Genomic DNA, 24,096 nt, shown 5'->3' on the forward strand with positions numbered 1-24,096 from the left:
ACCAGACTAACTAGCTATTTCTCCCACTGGCATTTGGCAGTGAATCCCGCTGGTGTTGCCTTCTTGAAATCATTTAGCTCATTGCCATCCCTGAGCAACCATTCTCCCCTGGGGGCTCTGGTCCATAATTGGCCTTAAGCAATCACTGACCTTCCCAGATGGCTTCCTTGGGAATTCTCCAAAGCCTGGTCCTTGGGTCTGTCCCACACATACAACTGTGGTGGGGACCACAAGGTTCTCTATCTCAGACTCTGTCTCTTCCTTCCTCAGCACCTGCACCCAAACCCGTGATTTCCCTCCATCCTCCATGGACCGTCGTTTTCAAAGGAGAGGCAGTGACTCTGACTTGCCACGTATCTCACTTCCCTGCAGCAGAGAACAAAAAATTGTACCAGTGGTACCTTGGAACAGAAATAATACGTGAAATCCCAGGAAACACCCTCCAGGTCCGTGATTCTGGAGAGTACAGATGCCAAACCGAGGGCTCGCCCCTAAGTGATGGTGTGAGCTTGATTTTTTCTTCAGGTGAGAAAAAAGTGAAAGAAATAAAAACTTTAGGAACCATACAGTTATGCAGAACCTGCCCTATAGTTACTGAATCAAAATCTATACAGATAGGACCAAGGTAAAAAGAAATTTTTTTAAATTTTTTATTTAAATTCAATTTAGTTAACATACACTGTATTATTAATTTCAGGTGTAGAATTTAGTGATTCATCAGTTGCATTTAACACCAGTGATCATTGCATTACGTGCCCTCCTTAATGTCCATCACCCAATTACTCTTTCCCCGCCCAGCAACCCTCAATTTGTTTCCTAGAGTTCAGTGTCTCTTATGGTTTGCCTGCCTCTCTATTTTCATCTTATTTTATTTTTTCTTCCCTTCCCCTATGTTCATCTGTTTTGTTTCTTAATTTCCACATATGAGGGAAATCATATGGTATTTGTCTTCCTCTGACTGACTTATTTCACTTAGCATAATATCCTCTAGTTCCATCCACATCATTGCAAATGGCAAGATTTCATTATTTTTGATGGCTGAGTAATATTCCATTGTGTATCTATATACCACATCTTCTTTTATCATTCATCTGTCCATGGACATCTGGGCTCTTCCCATATTTTGGCTATTGTGGACATTGCTGCTATAAACATTGGTGTGCTTGTGACTTAGGTAAAAGGGAATTTGAGAAGTAATTTATTTGAATGGTTTCTGAATCTATATATAATTTTAACCTTAAAAGATTAACTTGGAAGGGTGCCTGGATGGCTCAGTCAGTGAAGCATCTGACTTCAGCTCAGGTTATGATCCCAGAGTCCTGGGATCAAACCCCATGTTGGACTCCCTGCTCAGCTGGGAGTTTGCTTCTCCCTCTCCCTCTGCAGCTCCCCCCCTCCCCTACTCGTGCTCTCTCTCTCTCTCAGATAAATAAATAAAATTTTTTTAAAAAAAGATTTACTTGGAATAATAAGCAGCATGAGAATTTTTCAGCTAGGTAGACAGGCAGACAGATAGAGGTAGAGCTGACCCATGAAAACATGGGTGTGAATTGCACAGATCCACCTACATGCAGTTTTTTTTTTTTTTACAGGACAGAGCTGTAAATGTATTTTCTCTTCCTTATGAATTTCTTAATAACATTTCCCTCTAGTTTACTTTGTTATAAGATTATAGCCTATAATACAGAGAACATACAAAATACGTGTCAGTTGACTGTTCATGTTATCAGTAAGGCTTCTAGTACAGCTGGCTATTAGTAGTTAGGTTTTGGGAGAGTCAAAAGTTATACTCTGATTTTCCACTGCGTGGAGGATCCGTGCCCCACCCCCACATTGTGCGAGGGTCAACTGTATACAGAAAGCAAGAGAGAAGGAAGAAACATTTCTCTTTTTTAGGTGCCCTAAAGCCACCTGTTTTGAATTTGAAGCAGTTATAATGCTGTTTGCTTTCATGAACAAGGAAACAGTATAGTAACAGGGAGAAAATAAGATGCTTATCCTCTTTGAACTGGCAATTCTTCTCCTAAGAATTTACCTACTGAAATCATAGATAAGCAGCCCCCAAACTGAAGGAAATTGAATGGTCAAGAAAAGGAAACTCACTAAGTAAATTATATCATGTCACATTGAAGGAAAACTTGGAGGCCATTAGAAGTCAGGTTCACTCGGGGCGCCTGGGTGGCTCAGTTGGTTAAGCGACTGCCTTCGGCTCAGGTCATGATCCTGGAGTCCCTGGATTGAGTCCCACATCGGGCTCCCTGCTCGGCAGGGAGCCTGCTTCTCCCTCTGACCCTCCCCCCTCTCATGTGCTCTCTCTCTCTCTCATTCTCTCTGTCTCAAATAAATAAATAAAATCTTAAAAAAAAAAAAAAAAGAAGTCAGGTTCACTAACAATATTGGTGGCAAAGAAAAGTGTTCATAGCACAGTAAGTGAAAGAGCAAGTTATCAAATATATACATACTACTCTGATTTCATAAAGAGAACACAGTACACACAGACTCTCATGAACTTGCACATGGAAAAGAGCACCAGAAAAGTGCACACCTGAGAAGAGATTTTTACTCACCTTTCTGTTTTCCAAGTTTTCTCAGGGCATATGTGTTCATTTTAAAATCAGAAAAAAAGGAATTGTAATTATTTTATGCATTTTCCCCCATCCCTTATCCTATAAAATCTGTTCAATATACTAAGGACAAGAAGGGAGAATCAGTGGAGTGGACCAAATGACCACCTTGCATTTCTTGCAGCTAAACTGATCCTGCAGGCTCCCCCTTCCGTGTTTGAAGGTGACTCTGTGACTCTGATGTGCCGAGCAAAGGCAGAAAAGGTAGACACAGCCTGGAAGACCAGGACCCTGTATAAGAATGGCAATGTGCTGATGGACCTTGATGAAAACTCCAACTTCCACATTGAACACGCAGGGCTGAAGGATAATGGAGAATATCACTGTACCGAATCTGAGACCCATTGTTGCTCTGTTTCTTCAAACACAATCAAAATCCAAGTCCAAGGTAAACCCTTCATTATTTGTGAGAAGGGTTCATGGGAAGGAAGATCCCTGAGGTGGCTGAGGGAGAGAATGGTGGGCTGGGATATCACCGAACCCCAGGGCTCATTTCTGCAAGAATCAGAGAAAGAGCAAGAGTGCTTTGAGCTGAAGAGTGTTGGGCTCGTAAGTGAACCCCTCTTTGCCCGCTCTTCTCACGGCAACTGCAGAAGAGCTGTACTCCTCTCCAGAGTAGCTCCAGGCCTCACTGCTCTGGGGCCTGTTGTGATTCTTCTTTCTAGAGCTGTTTCCACGTCCCGTGCTGAGGGCCAACCCCTCCTTGGCCACCCCCGGGAGCCCAGTGATCCTGACCTGTGAGACCCAGCTCTCCCCTCAGAAGTCGGACATCCAACTCTCGTTCCACTTCTTCAGAGATGGCCACATCTTGGAGTCAAGCTCAAAGAGCTTTCTGAAAATCTCAATCCCCTCCATCACGGGGAACAAAGACCCACCGTATTACTGGTGTGAGGCATGGGCAGGGACTCCCAGTGTCTACAAACAGAGCCAGAAATTCCAGATACCTGTGCAGAGTAAGTGTAGGCAGGTGCTTAGATGTGCTGGGAAGAGCCGGGCAGAGCCGCACAGCCCCCTCGATTGTCCCGTCAATCAGTGAATAAAGGCCCCGCCACTCCTGGTCCTAGTCCTCTTCCTGCTACCCAACCCACCTCTCCCCTTACCTGCTTCCTGCTTCTTCCCCAAGTCGTCTGCACTCATCTGCTCAGCTGCCTGACCTAAACACCACCGGCTGCATGCTTACACAACAGAAGTATATCCTCTCAGAGTTCTGGGGGCTACGAGTCCAAGATCAAGGTGCCAGCAGATTGGTGTCTATGGACAGCCCGTCTGTCCTGCAGGTGGCCACCTTCCCACTGTGTCCTTATCTAGCCTCGTTCCTCTGTCTCCTCCTCCTCTCCGAGGATTCCAGTCTTATCTGATTAGGGCCCCTTTAGCCTTCATGATCCCCTCAAAGACCCCATCTCCAAATAAGCCACACTGGGGGTTTGGGCTTCAATATATGCATTTCCAGGGAATAGAGTTCAGCTGATAACACATCTTGACGTCTCTACCGGCTCCCAGAACATGTGTCTGTCTTTTGTGGGCCTCATGCTTTATCTGGCCCGGGACCATCACATCACTCAGTGTGTCTGCAGCATCTCTCCCTCTCCCTCTCTCTCCCTCTCCTTTTCTCTGTCTCTCCTTCCCCCCCCCCATCTGTCTCCCTCTGTCTCCCCCCAGGGATACGGAGGTGTCTGTTTCCCAATTATCAGTTAATTGTTGGCAATAACCAATATGCGCCCCCTGATGGGATACAGAGATGGGTAGTAGCATCATGGTTACTCCAAAGATGTGGCCAGGGGTGCAGAGAACTGCAGACCCCATCTCTCCTTCACCAGGGCACTCAAGGCCATTAGGACAGTCGTGGCCGTGAAAGGTCACAGCTTCTACAGAGGCATCCCTGCACTCAGGGCCAATGCCAGCCCACTCCCAAGAAGACATGGGATTCAGCACTAGGACCAGGACTCAGGAAGGAGACAAATTAAGGTCCTGGCTGGCTCTGGAAACAGCCTGCCGAGTGGCTGCCAACTAGTCTCTGAGCTTCTTCCTGCGTTCTCTCATCTGGAAACAGAGGGGGTCAGGCTGGGTGCAGGGAGAGTGTAGGAACAGACGAGAGGGTCCTGGAAGAGTGTGTGAATCTGGAAGGAGGAAGGGTGAAGGGATCCCTGAGTCCAGCCCCAGTGAGCAGAGAAGTGGAAAACAGGAACAGAGAAGAAGACTTCTTGACTTGGGTGGGGGAGGGGCAGCTCTTCCAGGGTCACAGGCAGGAGGAAGGAACAGGTAAGGGTGGGGCCTGGCAGCCGCAAAATAAGGAACTTCTTCCCCAAGAGCGTCATTTACACTGGGAAACCGGACTGAGGTCACCTAACAAGGGGCGCGGGTGGGGAGAAGGGGCCGCGGGTGGCGGGAAAGGGAAAGGCCAGCCTGGAGGGCAGGGGCTGAGACTGGCCAGTGATGGAAATGGGCAGGAGCACCTGCTGACTGATGTTTCTCTCCCTCAGTCCCCGTGTCTCGTCCTGTCCTCACCCTCAGCACTCCTGGGGCCCGAGCTGTTGAGGGAGATTCGCTGACGCTTTCCTGTGAAGCCAAGACAGGCTCTTACCCCATCGTGTACCAGTTCCTTCGTGAAGAAGTAGTTCTCAGGAAGATGAAGGCCACTTTTGGGGGGACGGTGACCTTCCACATCTCTCTGACTGCAGAGCACTCTGGGACCTACTCCTGCACCGCGGACAACAGCTTGGGTGTCCAGCGCAGCCAGCCGGTGTCCCTGTCTGTCACCGGTGAGCCTTGGGCGGTCAGTCCCCCATCCCTGTCTGGAAGCCTGTCCCCACCTTCCAGGGCCTCTGCCTCTTCCTCCCCGCCCGATGTTCCGGCTCACGCGGCGGCTGTCCGCCTCTTTGCGGATCTCGGCTGGTTCAGGGCAGCAACCTCCCTCCCACCTCGACCCCTCAGGAGCCAGATGTTTTCCTCTTTCTCACCACTTGTCCTGTGAATACCCAGAAGCACGGTGTTCTCGGAAACCAAAATCAGTCCCCAGGGGCGCACAGGTGTTTCTTGTCCCTTTCATATTGCATATTGATCGCAACGGGTACAGAGCCACGAAAGACACATGGGCGGCAGCGGGAGCCGAGGTCCTCCACAGATGCCCAGGCACCTCTGGACTGACAGGCTGCGGGGTCAGGGGGGCGCCGGCAGGCAGGGGGGAGGCAGCGCAGGGGGCCCGGGGAGCAGAGATGGCTCTGCCTGCCGACTGGGCTTCAGACCCCGAAGCCACAAAGGTGGATGTCCAAGTTATGAGGGGCAAGTGTCTTCCGCAGAGCCCTGAGTCTCCGTGTTGTGCTGTCTACGGAGAACAAGTTCCAGGCACAGTTTTGGGGCCGGGACTGGAGGGTGTGGGCCGTACTGGTGCGGAGTCCAGTCTTGGCTCAGGCCCGCGGCAGACTCAGGTTCCTCGTCTGTAGGAAAAACACAACCAGGCAGGAGACAAGCCAGGATGCAGTCCCTCCCACAGCTGATGCGCAAACGGTTATGAGGAAATGGACGCGGGAGTCCTGCGGGGGGCGTCAGATGAAAGACACAGAGAAACAGGCTCTGACAGCCCGAGGCCCGCGGCCATCGGGCAGCGGCCTCGCCATGAGCGCCCTCCGCTGCGGAAGGTTCTGCGCCACGGCGCCTCTGTTCCCCTAAGGAAGAAGGGCCGTGCGCGCCCTGCGTGCGGGCTGCGCTCTGTCTCCGGACGCCTCGGACTAGCCCGCGAGGCCTGTGCACGCAGTTCTGAGGTCGAGCAGCAGCTGTGGAGCGCAGGAGGGCAAGCCCCAGTCCAGGGGCTATGAGTACCTGGAGGCTGTGGGTGTAAAGGGGCACCCCAATCTCTGCTGTGCCGTAAGAGGATTCTAGGGGAGTCTGCGCATGAGCTGACGGCTGGATGGCGTGTCACGGGAAGCGGGGAAGGGCAGGGAGAGGCTGTGGTCCGCAGGGGCAGGTGCTGAAGGCCTGCGGGAAGGAGGGGAATGGTGCAGGACCAGGACCTGGGGACACCTCAGACCCACGCCAAGGACTTGGGCCTCATCCTAAAGGGAGCTCTGGGCTCTAAGAACAGTTTTACACTGGGAGGATCACTCTGGCTGCAGGAGAGGATGGATGGCAGAAGAGCCTATCTGGAGAGCAGCCAGGAGCAGAGCAGAGGCCCCAGAAGAGAGGCCAGTCAGGACCCCAGGCCAGCCCCGCGGAGGGGGAAGGCCCCCCGGGGACTGTGGCTGGCAGAGGAGGCGCCATGTGCTCGTTTCCCACAGAAACCAAGGGAAGAGACTGAGCAGAAGACAGGGACCAGTTCAGACAAAACAGCCGAGAGCTGGTGAGAGGGGAGAACTGAGTCACCTCCCCTGAGTTCAGCCACAGAGCGCTGAAAGCAGAAGCAGAATGCAAACGAGAACCGAGTCTCTGGGTGTGCCTGCTGCCTCGCCACCTACATCGTGAGGCCTCAGCTTCCCCTTCTGTAAGACAGGGTCAATAATAGTACCTGCCCCCAGGGTTGTTTGGTAATTCAGTAAGTGTCCGCATGCCTGTGTTTACCATTTTATATGACAAACACACATACACCTGGCACATGCATGGAAGCGTTATATTATCATTATAATCACAAATATGGACAATCAACTTTATAGATTGGTGGGGATAAAAAGCAGGTCTCAATGCACACACACAAAAAATAAGTGAGAGGCAAAGAAGTGGAGACAGTAAATGTAGCCCCTTCTTTCAGAGATCCGTCCTCAGAACCAGGGAGAAAAGCATGATGGGGAAGAGCAAACACAGATCTGGTAGTTTTGTTTTGTTGATTTTCTCACGTGGAGAGGATGAAACACATCTAAATGGAATGTGGAAGAAGCCAGTAGAGCTGGAGCTGGACAGAGGCAGGTGGGCTCCCTGGGGGGAAGGAGGAGGACCCTCCTTGGGTGGGGGAGGGGCAGCTCTTCCAGGGTCACAGGCAGGAGGAAGGAACAGGTAAGGGTGGGGCCTGGCAGCCGCAAAATAAGGAACTTCTTCCCCAAGAGCGTCATTTACACTGGGAAACCGGACTGAGGTCACCTAACAAGGGGCGCGGGTGGGGAGAAGGGGCCGCGGGGGGCTGGAAAGAGAAAGTCCAGCCTTTCCTGGAGGGCAGGGGCTGAGACTGACCAGTGATGGAAATGGGCAGGAGCACCTGCTGACTGATGTTTCTCTCCCTCAGTCCCCGTGTCTCGTCCTGTCCTCACCCTCAGCACTCCTGGGGCCCAAGCTGTTGAGGGACAAAGGGTGACACTTCACTGTGAAGCCCGGAGAGGCTCACCCCGCATCCTGTACCAGTTTTATCACGGATATGTCCCCCTGTGGAGCAGCTCGGCCCCCTCTGCAGGAGGGGCGTCCTTCAGTGTCACTCTGACTGCAGAGCACTCTGGGACCTACTCCTGCACCGCGGACAATGGCTTCGGCCCCCAGCGCAGTGACACCAAGAGCCTGTTTGTCACAGGTAAGCCCTGGATTCCTGCCGGTCCCTCATCTCTGACTCTTCTGTCCCTGTTTTACAGAAGAGGAAACTGAGGCCCCACGCGGTAAGTGGCGAGACAGCAGGCACACCCAGGGACTCTGTTCTCGTTCGCACTCTTCTGCTTCTGCATTCAGCGCTTTGTGGCTGATCTCAGGGGAGGTGACTCAGTTCTCGTCTCTCACACTGAGCCCTTCAGAAGTCTGCATGTACCTTCCAGTCCCTGCCCCCCCACACACACACACCCGGTGCCCTCGCTCAGCCAGACCCCTAGATAGCTCAGCGTACTCCCCAGCTTTTGCCAGATGAATTCATTCCCTCAGAATATTTTCTCATGCCCTGTAGGTTCAGTCCCCAAGGCAATTTTTTTTAACCCAATGCACAGAAGCATCCCCTGCTTTCCCCACTAACACGGGCGCTCACGTAGCCCAAGCACAGTCATGCGGACAACTCGCAGGCGAGCCCTCAATTTCTCCGGAGTTCCCAAGAGGTTCAAGCCCTCACAGTAGAGTCAACGAGGAAAGGAGGAATGGCTTTCTGGGTTTCCATGATGCTTTGTCCTAATCCATTAAAATGAGTTTCATTTTACTGTATTACGTTTTTAAAGTTTTTGTTGAAGTATGACACGCATTCAGAAAAGTATACAAATCAGGGGTGTACAGCTCATGGTGACTCATGTAACCACCAAAAAGGTGTCATCTTTGGAGTGAAGTTGCTTCTATTTACACTGGGATCTTTGCTTATTGGAGAGTGAAAGTCCAGTTGTTCATCGGTTTGTCTGCTTTTATGAGAAGCAGAAGTATGACCAAAAGATCTTGAGCGGTCCATTCCACATCACAAGGAAACAGAGACCCAGGGTGTCCCCAGAGGGAGAGGGCTTGTATGGACATCCAGGGAGGGAGAAAAACAAGAAAGACAACACTTGCAGACCCATGGAAGAGCTGAGAGATGTCTCAGAATAGAACTTATTTCTCAAAAGCAGGTTATATTGATACTCAATGAGCTAGAAGCTCCCATCACTCAACTCACAGGCCACCAGCTATTTTCCTCTTATCCCCGCACACCATCCCTGCAGCTCCTGAGCATCCTCCACTCCTTTCCCTCTCTCTCATGACTTCTCTTGACTCACAGCTTCTGCAACACCCAACATCGACTGCTCAGCTTCTGGGTGTGACCCCTTTCTCTGTATTCCACCCTCTGCCCCATATGCCAATGCTGGGTGGCTCACAGCCAAAGCAGTGGCTCTACCTGGTCTAAAGGGGGGTGGGGGAGCACCTTCGCCTCCAAGCCAGCCCCTAGGCCACAGCCAGTGCACTGCCCACCTCTAGCCCAACAAAGTATGGAAACGACATGACACATAATGATGTCTGTTTCAGAAAATACTTGTTTTAGGGAACTATATGCACAGCAGTCTCTGAGGTTTCCTAGAAAGTGCCAGTGTACTTGAAAAACACTTGGGTCATTGGATCTAAGTATGAATCAGAAAACCTGAATTCTAGCTCTGGCTATGAACATAACTGGTTCGTAATTTGGGCAAAATGTTTAAACTTTCTTTGTCTCACTGTTTTCACCTAAATTGGAAGTTAGATAAGACAATAATTAGTGTCCCTCGCAGCCCCAGAGTTCTGTGATTTGAGTTGGAACAGGAACCCTAAGGCCAGGAATTCATGAACCTCTGGAAGAAATGAAGTGAGGGAGAGTGTGAGAGGCACCAGTCAAAGCCCCAGAGAAGAGAGCCAAGGAAAACCGTGCATGCTGCCAAGCTGGGCTCCTTTACCTGTCCCAGCAAGAGAGAGCACCACCATGACGGAGCTTCATCATCGCTCACGGCGGAGCTGGGGGAGGCACCTTGAGGGTTGTGGGAGCGGGTGGTAGTCAGAGTGTGAGTGCCGCTGGAGGTGGGGGCTGCTGAGTGTGCAAACTGGCGATGTGCTGGTCTTAGGAACACATGAGTCTGGGTACAGATGGTCTTATCTTTGAGCATATGGATCTGAAGGATCTCAGCTCCTTGATAACCCTTGTTTTAGATCGCAGAAATCAAGAATGACCAAAAGAAGACATCCCCCCAATACAAAATGTGGGGTAAAGAGATGATTTAAGAAATTTAAGTGTTCTGAGACCCAGATTCCAAAGCCAGAACTTAATCTATCTAGGAACGCCCCCAGCCCTAAGGCATCCTCCATCCTATTATCAGGTTTTATTTTCTTCTCAAATTTAGCAATACCTGAAACCTCTTTATCTCCTGTTTCTTGTCTGCTTCCCTCCATACCATGATATAAGCTTCATGAGAATGGAACCTGATCACTCGGGGTTTCCACGACACCCCGTACCTATTTGGTGTCTGGCACAGTATAGGTCCTCAGTCAGCATTTACGATTCAATGAACAAAAAGTCTTTGAGGTAAAATGAGGAAGAGAAGAGCAGGAAGAGAACACTGATCTTTGCATCTGCTTATGTAAGTGAGCAGAAATTAATAAGCCCTAGACTAGCGAAGAAGTTATCTGTGAGCTAAGTGAGACGCTTCACTGTGAGTCAGGCAGATATTCTGACAAAGCAATCTACTCTTTTGAGGGAATGTACCCCAAAGAAAAGGCAAAGAGATATCGTGGGAATGTGCTCTGATCTATATCACCAGCTCTGAGTCACTGAAACACACACACATACACACATGGACACATACAGGGGCACACACACACAGCATTCTCAAGCAAATACAAGACTCTAAATACAACTTTATCTACTGAAGAATAAGTTATGAGCAAAAACGAAGCACAATATGGGAGTCTTTGCATTGATGCTTTTAAACTTAAAATATAACATATAATATCTTTAAAAAGAAAAATTACTATAGGAAACAAAAAATCCTACAAATCTTCTAAATATTCTCAAAACAATGAAGGAAAATATGGACTTCAGGAAAAAAAAACTACAAAAAGGAATAAACAGGTTAGAGAAGAGATGATAACACGAGATTTTAAAAATTGTCTAGCAGAGCTCAGAAGAAACACCAAAAAAAAAAAAAAAAAAAACCTACAAAGCTATTTTGGAAATGAAATCCAAATTTGAAGCAGTAAGGCTAGAATGTATATTTCTATAAACTGTTAATAAAATGAAGAACTGGTTTGAGAAAATAATACAGAATGCGAAGTAGAAAGAGAGACACAGATACAAAGGCAATAAGACAAAAATATAAAATACAGAGGTCAGACAGTGAAGACCGCTGAGTGGAGTGTCTCTAAGTTAGGAAACCAAACTGAGGAAAGAAACGAAACTCAAAGACGTAATAAAAATTGTTCCTGAAGCGAAGAAAACTTGAATACATAGATGGAAAGATTTACCCTGGGGAGGTTACTAAATGTCGAGGTTAAACATCTGTCTGTGTGTGTGTGTGCGTGTGATCATGGCAATAAGTAAATAAGTAAATAAATGCAGTCATCTCAGAAAGAAGACTGGTCTCAGACTTTCCACAGAAATCATTGCTAAGAGAGAGGAGTCATGTCCAGACTTGTACTTTCGAGGGAGGAAAGAGAACCAAGAATTTTATACCAAATCCGAAAGTCATGCTCAGACATGCAGCGACTCAGGGAACTTAGTATCCATTAAACTTTCTTTAAAAATTACTTGATGACAGAATCCAGCCAGCCAAAATAGGAATTGATACAAAGGACTCAAAATGACTTCATTGTGATATAAAATGTATACACACACTGAATCTCTCTCAGCGCTGGCTGCTGGGAGAATCACTTAGGAACTCTGAAAAGGCTCGTTACTAAGCCTCTCTCCAGACCAATTAAACTTAGAATCTCTCAGATGTGGCCTCAGAATCAATATTTTTTAACACATCCTTAGGTGAGACTATCGTACAAATAGGGCTGAAAACCACTGATTCAGAAATGAAAACAAAGGCTAATCAACTATGAGAATCATGGTTACAGAAAGTGCCCAAAATGTAAAAAATATATGTAACAAAGAAAAGTCAGTTGGTCTAAGGGAGAAGAAATAAAAGAACAACAATTCTCTCATGATTATTGTTCTTATTTCATAGTGGAGAACAAAACAGAATTGACTGGATACATTTTGAAAAATTAAGCACAGCTTTCAAACTTTCCATTTTGTCAGTAACGTCTGAATCCTCTACAGGCAGTAACTTCTCATTAATGGATTGTAGTTCACCAGCAGCCCCTGAAACACCCACTAGAAGACCGCAGGGTCACATAGGATGCAATGGGTGAGTTGTTCAGAGACAATAACTGTAGAATTTAGGATTAGGAACAGAGAAGAAATAATAAGCTTCTGCACCTTCTTTGACTCTCACTGATGAGAGTGTGGGAACTGGAATTCTTATATTCCCTTAGTGCAAGTGCAAACAGGTCCAAAGTTTTTGAAGAACAGTCTAGCATAATATATGTTTATTTGAAATGTTCATATTTCTCATCCCAGAAATTCCAGTTCTAAGAATTTCTCCTAAGAAGTGCGTACACAAACGTGCCATGATGGTTGTGCAGAACTGTTGGCCGTGACATTATCTGCAGGAGGAGAGCAAGGACATCCCAGTCGTGGGGAATTCCTTCAGTGCACTATGGTGAATCCATACACTGGAAGGCTTTGCGCTTGTTAAAATAATCAAGCAGTATTCACCCCAAATCATCAAACTGTAAATTTAAAAGAGTTGCATTTTGTTATGTACTAATTATACCTCAATAAAGTTGGTCTCTAAAGGTGGATGAGATAGACCTTTAAGAATGATGTAGAAAGAGGCTCATGATGTGCTGCTGAAGGGAAAACCAGGGTGTAGACCAGGATGTGTATTGTGATCCCATGCATGTGTGTGCATGTATGTTTTTATGTGTTTATTTATGTGTTGGTGGGAATGGGTGTTCATATACATAGAAAAGATCTAGAAAGTGTCACAAATACTCTACAGAAGTAATCTCTGAAAAATGAAAATAAAGGAAATGTGAAAAGATACTGATGTCTACTAATTTATTTTTGCCCTCAGTCCCAGCGTCCCGCCCCGTCCTCACCATCAGGACTCCTGGGACCCGGGCCGTGGTGGGGGACGTGGTGGAGCTTCGCTGTGAGGCCCAGAGGGGCTCTCCCCCGATCCTGTACCGGTTTTATCACAAGGATGTCATCCTGGGGAGCCGCCGGGCCCACTCTGAAAGAGGAGCGTCCATCAACCTCTCTCTGACTGCAGAACATTCTGGAAACTATGCCTGTGAAGCCGACAACGGCCTGGGGGCCCAGCACAGCGAGGTGGAGACACTCAGCGTCACAGGTGGGTTGATTGTTCCAACTATAGCCCAACCGGCGACCCACTGTGCCCCCACCTTCCCCTGCAGCCGAGACTGGAGGTCCCATGGGGCCCTTTGTGCTGGGACATCACAGCAGGCCCACTGCACACTCAGCCTCCACCTGGGAGCTCAGGATTCTGCATTTGCAGGAACTTGCACCTTCTCTTTGCTTGCTATGCACTTGCTAGAAGCAACACTGTAGTCACGGTGACCCGAACTTCCCTAACATAGACGCAAAGGTTTTCAGTACCAACTACATCCTGGTCAACAGTGATCAGCAAGAAAGGAAATTATAAGTGCAGCGGGTCTCACCTCAGAGGAGATTTAGGTGGGGTTCCCTCTGTATGATAATCCGGAAAAAGGCCAACTCACTCTCTCGTTGGCCCTTCAACTTTCCTCGGCTCAGGCTCCCACCAGGAGCTCTGGCTAGAAGACTTCCCAACGTCCTCTCCTGACTTCTTACCCGCCCTGTTGCGTTCAGCTACAGCTCGGTCTCCCCCTGGCCCTGTCATGGGCTGACCTCCCCGCCGAGCCCCTTTTAGTGCAGGTTGGGGCCTCACCCATAGTCTTCCTCTCTACCTGCATTCACCATCGGTCCATGACTCTAACGTCCACACGGCGGGGCCACTCATCACCGTGGCTTGTCGTCACATCAGCCACGTCCACCTGCGGCTCCAACGACCTGGTCACAGCCTCCTGTCCTACTTGCTCCTTCAGTCCATCCGATCACCCCTGTTCTCAGACCCCAGCAGAGCCCCAGCTCACCGACACCTTACTCCCTCCCCGACACTCGGTGACATCCCCGGCTGCATGAATAACGGGCTTCTCCTGTTCCTAGTTTTGATTACACCAATTTCTCCTTTTCCCCAGGTGTCTTTTGATTTCTCAGAAGTCAATTTAATCTTTGTTTTCAGGCTCCGCAAGCACACCTGTGACCACACACCCAAGCACGGGGGCCACACGCAGCACTACACCAATGTCATTGTTTCTTCAGATCAGAACAAATTACAGCTGGGTTCTGAGTAATGTCACAAGGCCACTAAAACCTGAGGAAAACAGTTTCCAGTTTGAAAGGTCTCTCCTATGAAGGAACATATTTAAACAGTAGAAACTGATGCTTAACTATTTTTCTTCCCTCAGTCCCGGCGTCCCGCCCCGTCCTCACCCTCAGGACTCCCGGGACCCGGGCCGTGGTGGGGGACATGGTGGAGCTTCGCTGTGAGGCCCAGAGGGGCTCTCCCCCGATCCTGTACCGGTTTTATCACGAGGATGTCACCCTGGGGAACAGCTCGGCCCCCTCTGGAGGAGGAGCGTCCTTCAACCTCTCTCTGACCCCAGAACATTCTGGAAACTATGCCTGTGAGGCTGATAATGGCCTGGGGGCCCAGCGCAGCGAAGCGGTGACACTCAGCGTCACAGGTGGGTTGGTCCTACCCTCAAGCAGCACAACCAAGCCTGGCATGCCTTCTCTCCCCAGAGGCCAGACTGGAGCTCCGACACCCCCACTGCCGGTGTGACAGCCCAGCCGGGGACTTCCTGCTGGCACAAACCCATCTGCAAGTCCAGGTCCCTTCCTGCAGTTACGGCTGTAGGAACCTGGACCTTCCAAGCAGCACAGTCTTCCTATATGGGATCAAAACTCCTCACTAAAAATGCAAAAGCTTTTTAGACCATATACTATATACTGATCTATAAGTATGATTACTGAAAGGGAAATTAAGAAATTTTGAGTACGTGCCTCTCTGCTCCAAAAAAAGTTTTGGCCATTCCTTGTCTGGATTTTTCTCCCTTTTACTCCTACAAGCCTCTACTCTTGTGCTTCTTTTATTACCAGGAATATAAATATGCCTCAAACTTCTTTATTAAAAACTCTATATTAACATTAACTCCATGCATAACCTTTCAGGAGACACAACCAAACCTGTTTACAAAGTGATTCTTAAACCAATGGTGGCACAGGAAACACAGAAAGGTGAAAGCAGGATGGCATGGATGGAATTGGTCAGCCCTCCACCAAATTCCTCCATTCTCTATGCTACCCTCTGACCTCTTGCCATTAAGTATTATATCCAAAGGGAAACTGCATCTTGTGAGCTCTGAACCTGTTGTGATGGCCCCTCCTGGCTGGCCAAACCTCCAGACTCCTGCTTAGGGAGAACTGGGGTATAGCAAAAGTATGCTAAGGACAGTTGAGAAGAATGTTCTGGTCATCACTGTTATCACCACCACCATCACCATCACCACCATCATCACCACCACCATCACCACCACCACCACCATCACCATCACCACCATCATCACCACCACCATCACCACCACCATCACCATCACCACCACCATCACCACCACCGTCACCACCACCGTCACCATCACCACCACCATCACCACCACCACCACCATCACCACCACCATCACCACCACCACCACCACCATCACCATCACCACCACCACTACCACCATCACTACCACCATCACCACCACCATCACTGTCATCACCACCACCATCACCACCACCATCACTGTCACCACCATCATCACCATAACCATCATCACCACCACCATCACCACCACCATCACCATCATCATCACCATCACCATCATTACCACCAACATCACCATCATCACCATCACCACCATCACCACCATCATCACCATCACCATCACCACCATTATTACCACCAGCATCACCATCATCACCACCACCACCATCATCATCACCACCATCACCATCATCACCACCATCACCACCACCACCATCACCACCATCATTACCACCAGCATCACCATCATCATCACCCCTGAGTCCTTGCATGTGCTAGGCCCTGTGCTTAGTACTTAGCATGTAATATCTCATTTCATCTTTAAGATAAACCAGTGAAACCACTTTTATCCCCAGTTTGCAGGAGAGGAAGGTGAGGCTCAGAGGTAGAAAGTAGCCAGTTTACACACAGCTGGGAATGGGACAGCCAGGTTGAGGCATGGGCCTACCCAGGTCTCCACCTAAGTCTACATCGTGACATTCCTTCATCCTTTGTGGCCACGTTTTAACACAACTTTTGAGTTTTTAGTAATTAATTATTCTGAAGGAATACATAAATCTTCATGATAAGAAAAGTGAATGGTACAAAAGGGACAATACGAAAAGTGAAGGTCTCATTCTACCTGCAGACACACACTTTCATGTCCACATACTTCCAAGATATAACCACTGTTAATAGTTTCATGGGAGAAAAGAAAAAAAGGAGAGGAGAGGAGAGGAGAGGAGAGGAGAGGAGAGGAGAGGAGAGGAGAGGAGAGGAGAGGAGAGGAGAGGAGAGGAAAGGAGAGGAAAGGAAAGGAAAGGAAAGGAAAGGAAAGGAAAGGAAAGGAAAGGAAAGGAAAGGAAAGGAAAGAAGGAAAGGAAAGGAAAGGAAAAGAAAATAGTTTCATGAGTATTTTTCTCTCTTTTTAAAAATTTTTTATTTAAATTTAATTTAGTTAACATACATAGTATTAGTTTCAGGGGTAGAATTTAGTAATTCATCAGTTGCATATAACACCCAGTGCTCATTACATCAAGTGCCCTCCTTAATGCCCATCACCCAGTTACCTCATCCCCCACCCACCTCCCCTCCAGCAACCCTCAGTTTGTTTCCTAAAGTTAAGAGTCTCTTATGGCTTGTCTCCCTCTCTGCTTTTGTCTTATTTTAGTTTTCCCTCCCTTCTCCTATGTTCATCTGTTTTGTTTCTTAAATTCCACATATGAGTGAGATCATATGGTGTTTGTCTTTTTCTGACTGACTTATTTCTTTTAGCATAATACCCTTTAGAAGTCCTAGCCTCAGCAATCAGACAACTAAAAGAAATAAAAGGCATCCAAATTGGCAAAGAAGAAGTCAAATTTTCACTCTTCACAGATGACATTATAGTCTATGTAGAAAACTCAACATACTCCACCCCAAAATTGCTAGAACTCATGAATATTTTTCTAGAAATATTCAAATATATTATAAACATAAAGGTGTAAAATTTTTTCACAGAAGTAGAATCAGGTTATACATAATTATGCAACTTGCATGTTCACTTAAAAAATACATCTTGGACGTCTTTTGTATTTCATCAGTCAGTTAACTATCCCTAAAGGAAGCAGTCTTAGAGGTAGATTTGCGGGGTCAAATTTGATGTGCATTTTAAATTTGGCAATTTAAGTTTGCCAAATTTGAGAAAGTGTCTCAAATCCACAATCCCGCCTAGAGCATGTTGAGGGGCCTGTTTGTCCACAAGTCCAAGAGTATTATCTGTCTTTTTAGGCTTCGTCCTTCTGATGGGTGTTTTTATTTGTATGTATTTAATTAGTAACGGAGATAATTATCTATTGGCTACTTGAAGTTTTCAGCGATTCATAGCCTTTCCACACTTTCCTGTTGGGTATTTTTGTGCATCTGTAGATTAAGGTCAGTAGCTTTATCTGTCATATGAGTTTCAGTCTAGTTTCCAAGATTGAGATCTGACCTCTGCCATTTGTTTATAATTTCTGCTCATTTACGAATGTGTTAGAAGTAGGAACTTGTATTAACTTTTTGTCTCCCTCAGTCCCAGCGTCCCGCCCTGTCCTCACCCTCAGGGCACCCGGGGCCCAGGCCTTCCCTGGGGATGTGGTGGAGCTTCTCTGTGAGGCTCAGAGCGGCTCTCCCCCGATCCTGTACCGGTTTTATCACGAGAATGTCACCCTGGGGAGCAGTTCGGCCCCCTCTGGAGGAGGAGTGTCCTTCAACCTCTCTCTGACCCCAGAACATTCTGGAAACTATGCCTGTGAGGCTGATAATGGCCTGGGGGCCCAGCGCAGCGAGGCGGTACCACTCTCCATCTCAGGTAAGTTTCCTGTGCCCAGGCCACCGATGTGGACAGATATCCCCTCCAAGGATATTCTGATAATCCTCCCGATGTGCGAGCAGAGTACTTCTCAAGGACAGGGACACGAAGCTGAGAGTTCTCTACATGGTCCTCTTCTGAAGTGTGTCTGAAGGGATGGTACTAGAGTGGGAGCAGGGGGCCAAGGAGGACCACCGACTTTGATGCTCGCTGGTGGGCCCCGTCCCTTCCGGCCCTCCAGTCTGGCCTCAGCCGCAGACATGAGCTTCCTCCCCGAGAGCAGAGCCATTTCCCGGGCTGCTGCCTAGGCTCCCAGTCCTGGTGCCTGGACTCTTCCTCCCTCCCAGGCCCAGCATCAGCTGCAGGGGTCAGAGCAGCTCAAGACCACGAGCCTCTCCCTCCAGCTCACGTGCGGGGTCTCCCCTCCAGGGCTGACGGGGAGCAGAAGCGGCTCTCTTACCACCGGTGTGGCTGGGGGCCTGCTCAGCATGGTGGGCCTCGTGGTCTTGGCACAGCTGCTGTATTGCCGCCTCCCCAGGAGAGCAGGTGGGTACCTTCTGCTTGAGGCCTTGCCCTCCCCGCCCCCTCCCCTCAGGCTGTCTTTGTCAGCACCCCTGAGCTCTCAACAGCTCCCCACCTTCCCCGCCTGCTCCCCCAGAATTCGTCTTTACAAACACAGGGTTCCCAAAACAGCTCCAGTGCACGAAGATGCCTCGATGAGACAGAGTTTATCCAATATCATAAACCTCAGTGTGTCTCCCTCTCCACCCTTACGAGCCCCCAAGGAAGGGGAGGAAGAGGAGAAAGACCGAGAAATAGGAATGGGAGCAGAAACCCAATGGGATCTGATGACCTCCTGATTGTTTAATGTGCAGTATGTCCACCGCGGATCAGACCTGTTTCCCGCTGGCAGCTGTGGACATTGCTCTTGACAAAATCCTCTTTCATAGTGTGACTATGCCCCGCTGCAAGCCAGGGTCAGCAGTTTTCACCCCATCTGCCACCTCCCTTGGGCACAGCGGAGCCGGGTCCACCTAGTGCTGGCGGCCCGTGCAGCAGGTTCTCGTGAGCCTCCTAGCAGCTGTGCCCCTGGTGACGGCCTCCTTCCCCTGGCTCCAGTGACCCTCTGCTTTCCTTTGCAGGAGGAAGGCCGACCTCCGACCCCTCCAGGTAAGACCCGGGCTGTGCTGCTTGTGGTTCATGAGATGCCCACAGGGGACAAAAATGAACGAGGTCTGGTCACTGCTGGGGACACAGATAGGTTGTGCACCTTCGTGTTGCTGTCTTGCTTGGCATATGTCGAGGCCGTTGCCAGGACCTTCTCACCACCTTAGCTACACACACCTTCTTGCATCAAGAGTTAAGTGCTTTCTATTTAGTAACCTACATTCTCTACCACTGCCCCTTGCTTGTCTGAGTGACCACTGTAAGACTGAATCCATCCATGTCCTAAGCTAGTCTCAGCTTGGCCACTGCAAAGCTCTGGACATGCCCAACCTAATACCTGCTCTGGGGACACCCGAGAAGATGGAGTCACAGGACCGGCCACCCAGAGAGACCGCTCTTCCCACCGGAGGCGGTGCCTGTAAGAAGGGGCTGCCATCTTGGATCCCGGAGGCTAACCTTGGGACCCCCACCATGGCTCACAAACCATCTCTGGGCAAGCCCATGGCTGCAGCATCCAAACCATGCAGAGTTCCTCTGAGCCCTCATCATGACTGATTTCTCTGAGATCCTGATCTAAGAGTTCGAATCCTGGCTCTTGCCCTTTGTAGTCACGTGGTCTTGAGCAAGTCACTTCGCCTCTTGGAACCATCACCTTCTCCATCTATAGAAGAGGGATAATGAGAGAATCAGCTTCATATTGTTGTAAGCATGAGCACAGGCCTGGTGTGTATCAGGTGCCCACGAAGTCTGGAAACATCGTGATTTGTAATGCGATCGTTCACACCAGCAGAGCATCGGGTCTGTGCTCATCTACGTGTCCAGGCTTGGCAGCCAGCTGCTGGTATAAAGACCTGCAAGCAGGGAGTGATGATTACAGCTGCTTCGTCAGGGCTGCTGGGAGACATGGCTATTTCTGTCTCACAGGAGCCCTTCAGACTCGGACCCCCAGGAGCCCACCTACTACAATGTTCCAGGCTGGATGGAGCTGCAACCGGTGTACAGCAATGGTGAGGACCAAGGGCCCCCCACTAGGGCAGGGACCCCAGGGTTGGTCCAGGCAGGGGTGGGGCAGGAGAGGACCATGGGGCTGTGCAGAGGACAAGCTCTGGCTGGGGGAAGTAGGTCGGATAAGAGACAAGGACCTTATAGCTCTCTCAAACTGCCCCTTCTTTCCAAGTCAACCCTAAAGGAGGAGATGTGGTATACTCAGAAGTGCGGATGATTCAGGAGGGGAACAGACATGCAGGTAAGACCCGTGAACTCTCGACTTCGAAGGCACCAGCCGCACGCAGCTCGGCCTCCACCCCTTCTGCAGGTCTGGGCCGACCGGACACAGAGCCACCCTCACACAGGGTCGCTGGTTTTCTTCACTTGCGCCCACCTGCCCTGCTGGGCTCCCCGGCCCCACCGTGCCCGCTGCACTCTCCATCCCCCACCGACGGCCTCGGGAGAGCCTGGGGGACACCTGCTCTGTCCAGGCTTTGGCATTCCCCAATGTCAAGAGACATGGGCTGGCATTCCTCTTCTCCCTCCATCAGCTTTCTATTGCTGCCATGACGCATGTCACCAACGCATTATCTTACGGTGCTGGAGGTCAGAGGCCAGACACAGGTCTCCCCGGGCTGCGCTCCTTTCTGGAGGCTCCAGGGGAAAAAGTACTTTCTTGCCCTTTCCGGCTTCTCAAGGACACCCCTCCACACGGCTCACGGCCCCTTCCTCCATCTTCAAAGCGGACAGTGCTGTGCTGCATCCCTCTGATCATTCATCCAAAGCCGGGTCTCCCTCTGAGCACAGCTGGGAAAGTTCTCCAATTTAAAGTTCTCCCTAAAATCTCACCTGGATAATCCAGGATAATCTCCCACTGCAAGGTGCTTAATCTGAATCACATCTGCAAAGTCCCTTCTTGCGAGGTCACACACTCACAGGGTCCAGGGATTGGGACACAGACATCTCAGGGGCATGACTCTTCCTCCCACTCTAACCCACAGGGTTGAGAAAGCAGATGTGGGGATGCCGTCCCAGCAGCTTGAGGATGACTCACTGCTGCTGGGCTGGCTCTGCCCGTCCTCTCCGGTGGGTGCTCAGCCATGACCGGCCCCAGCCCGGCTCCCTCCTGCACAGGGGAGACCTGCCTCTGGGGCAGACTCCCTTTCACCTGTGCTCTGTAAGGAGCGCTGTGTGATTTTACCCATTCTGCTTCCCTCTCTGGTTTTCCGATCCTCTTGTATAGTCAAACGAACTGTGTTTGTGCCCATGCTTGGTTCAATGGCTCACCTGTCACACACAGGAACTTGCTCATACTCACAACTTCCTTTGAGGTGAGTATTGTTATTATCTCAATCTTATAAATGAGGGAACTAAGGCCGAGGACCTTAAGTGAGACCGGCCTGAAGTCACAAAGCCTAGATGGTCCCTCCAAGCCAACAGGAGAGAGCCGCCTGCCAGATGTCACATTCCACGTTCCAGATTTAGGGTAGTATATAAAAGTAATAACAACACCTAACATCCCACCATGTGTTGAAACTCTGTGTGCCAAGTACAGTTCCAGGTGCTCTAAATAAATATATGTGCGCTTATATATTTAATGCTTGTTTATGTGTTTATTCATAGCAGTCAGGACCGTACCTGGCACACGTGACGGACACTGGAAAATACACACACACACGCACGCACACACACAAACTCATATCAATTTACAGTAACCCCAGAGGGGGATGATGTTATTACTCCCACCATATGGAGGAGACCACCAGGGCAGGAGAGGTGGCCGTGACCTGCCTGAGGCCACACAGGTGACCCGGCCGGGCTCTCCGCAGTGCATGCAAGGAGTCTGAGCTCAAAGCACTAACAAGAGAAGAGGTGGTCTCAGGGAGCCTGGGGAGCTGGGAGGGATGCTGAGGAGGGCTGGGCCCCACCGGAGGCCGAGGTCTCAGGCCAGGGCCCTGGCGGCACAGGGAGGCTGCCGTCTGGGCGGGGAGAGGACCCGGGGTGGGACGGGGCCGGTGGGGACGTGGGGCCGGGCGAGAGCGCTGGGTCATCTTTGCCAGCTGAGTGCTGCTCTTCTTCCCACAGCGGCTTCAAACTCCGCATTAAGGCTCCTCCGGACCTACCTGCCCTCCCACGGCCCGGCCGCCAGCCAGCAGCGGCTTTCCAGGCCCCAGGGCTCCTCTGTCATCTACTCGCAGGTAAAGGTGGCACCCCTCCCGGCCTCCGCGGCTCCTCGCAGCTGAGTCCACACACCGGCCCTGCACCCTAAGCCATCCTGGGGACAGGGACATGGAAGTGGGAAGATCTGAATGGCTCCAGGCCCCATCCTGTGGCCTCGGCCATCAGCGTGACCAGAGCACAGGACCTGCAGGACACTGCTGTTTCCCAAGTGACAGGCTGGAGCTTGTGGGTTTTTTGTCCAGTGACGTGTGTCTCCCGCCCAGGACCATCTTGTCCCCTGGCTTCCTCAGCAGGCTTCAGCCACGGTCTCTTCTCTGAGTCCCACTCCCACATACACCCCAAACTCTACCCAGTGGGGCCTGCTCCTGGACATCTGTGGACATCTGTGCCCTGCGGACACCTGTCCTTCTCCCGATGGACACCTGCCCTCCCATGGACATCTGCCCCCCGTGGACACCTGTCCTCCCCACAGACACCTGTCCTCCCCCGATGGGCACCTGCCCCCCACGGTGGCTTTCCTCAATGGTCATCACCCTGGCAGGACTACTGCAGCACTCAGCCAGGTGGGACAGCATGTGGCCCTGGGAACAGGCACAGGCAGTCTGCGGACCTTCTCACCATGGGGCTGCATTCTGTGCCCCCATCTGCCTCAGACACTAAGGTCAGCCCCTGACACCAGGACAGCTTCTCCCCTGCATACGGGCCGATACCCCTGCCCGAGTCGATGGGTTCACAGCCCCTTCCCATGCGCCCTCCTGTGCGGGCACAGAAATGTCCTCTCACCCGTCACCGGGAGGAGACACACATTCCAAGCATGGGCCATTCTGACAGGGCCACCTCTGAATGTCATAAAGACAGAGAAGGGCAGCGAGAACGGGGGACAGAGGAGGTCTGACAGTCTAGTGGGGACCGTGATCGGATGCCAGATCAAGAAGAAGCCACGGGAGAAATTTTGGACACAGGGAAAAAAGAATATGAACTTTATAGTATTGATACTATTGAATCAATAATCTGATATTCCTTTAAGAATATTTTTGAAAATATTTGAAATACCTTGAAGTGATTCAGTAAAAATGTTTAAATGTGTGTGTTTGTGTGTGTGTTAGTGCACGTTTCTTTGAGTTTGTGTGTGTGTGTCCAGTGTTCGGCCCCTGAGCAGCCTCCTGGGAGCACCCCCAGGCAGTGAGGTTGGTCCCTCCACGCTCTGACATGGGCCAGAAGGGTGATTGCGTCAGGGGCCACTCCAGGCCACGCCACACCCGAAGCCAAGAGCCCCTCTCCGCCCTGTTACCCTCCCCGGATTATGTCATCTGAACTGTCTGGCCGTCCTTCGGGGCCAGCGTGCCAACCCTGAGCACCACAGATACTCCTGAGAGAGTTAAGTTCTGTCGGGGAGGGAAAGGCTCTGGGGCCACAACCGTGGACTACTGGGGGGTGTAGGGAAAATGTAGGACTTGGGTGCACAATAGAAAAACCCCAAGCTGACCTCCAC

General features: G+C 50.2%; 1 protein-coding gene across 3 annotated transcripts in view; it reads left to right on the forward strand.

Moving 5' to 3' along the window:
- The window catches only part of FCRL5 (Fc receptor like 5), a 34,713-nt gene extending 11,023 nt beyond the window's left edge, over window positions 1-23,690 (forward strand). For 2 of the 3 annotated variants that reach the window (XM_036069815.2, XM_036069813.2), the window contains 12 exons: window positions 271-525; window positions 2,749-3,012; window positions 3,290-3,577; window positions 5,105-5,383; window positions 7,831-8,109; window positions 13,124-13,402; window positions 14,559-14,837; window positions 17,991-18,269; window positions 18,699-18,815; window positions 19,412-19,439; window positions 20,361-20,443; window positions 20,614-22,406. In XM_036069815.2, coding sequence (XP_035925708.1) covers window positions 271-525; window positions 2,749-3,012; window positions 3,290-3,577; window positions 5,105-5,383; window positions 7,831-8,109; window positions 13,124-13,402; window positions 14,559-14,837; window positions 17,991-18,269; window positions 18,699-18,815; window positions 19,412-19,439; window positions 20,361-20,443; window positions 20,614-20,993 — 2,810 coding nt within the window. In that variant the 3' untranslated portion in view covers window positions 20,994-22,406. Of the gene's footprint in view, window positions 1-270; window positions 526-2,748; window positions 3,013-3,289; window positions 3,578-5,104; window positions 5,384-7,830; window positions 8,110-13,123; window positions 13,403-14,558; window positions 14,838-17,990; window positions 18,270-18,698; window positions 18,816-19,411; window positions 19,440-20,360; window positions 20,444-20,613; window positions 22,407-22,508 lie in introns of those variants that run through there. The other variant, XM_036069816.2, reaches the window with a different exon arrangement.
- The last annotated feature ends 406 nt before the right edge of the window (window positions 23,691-24,096 follow it).

The sequence above is a fragment of the Halichoerus grypus genome, chromosome 7 (assembly GCF_964656455.1).
Source record: "Halichoerus grypus chromosome 7, mHalGry1.hap1.1, whole genome shotgun sequence".
Lineage (NCBI taxonomy): Eukaryota > Metazoa > Chordata > Mammalia > Carnivora > Phocidae > Halichoerus > Halichoerus grypus.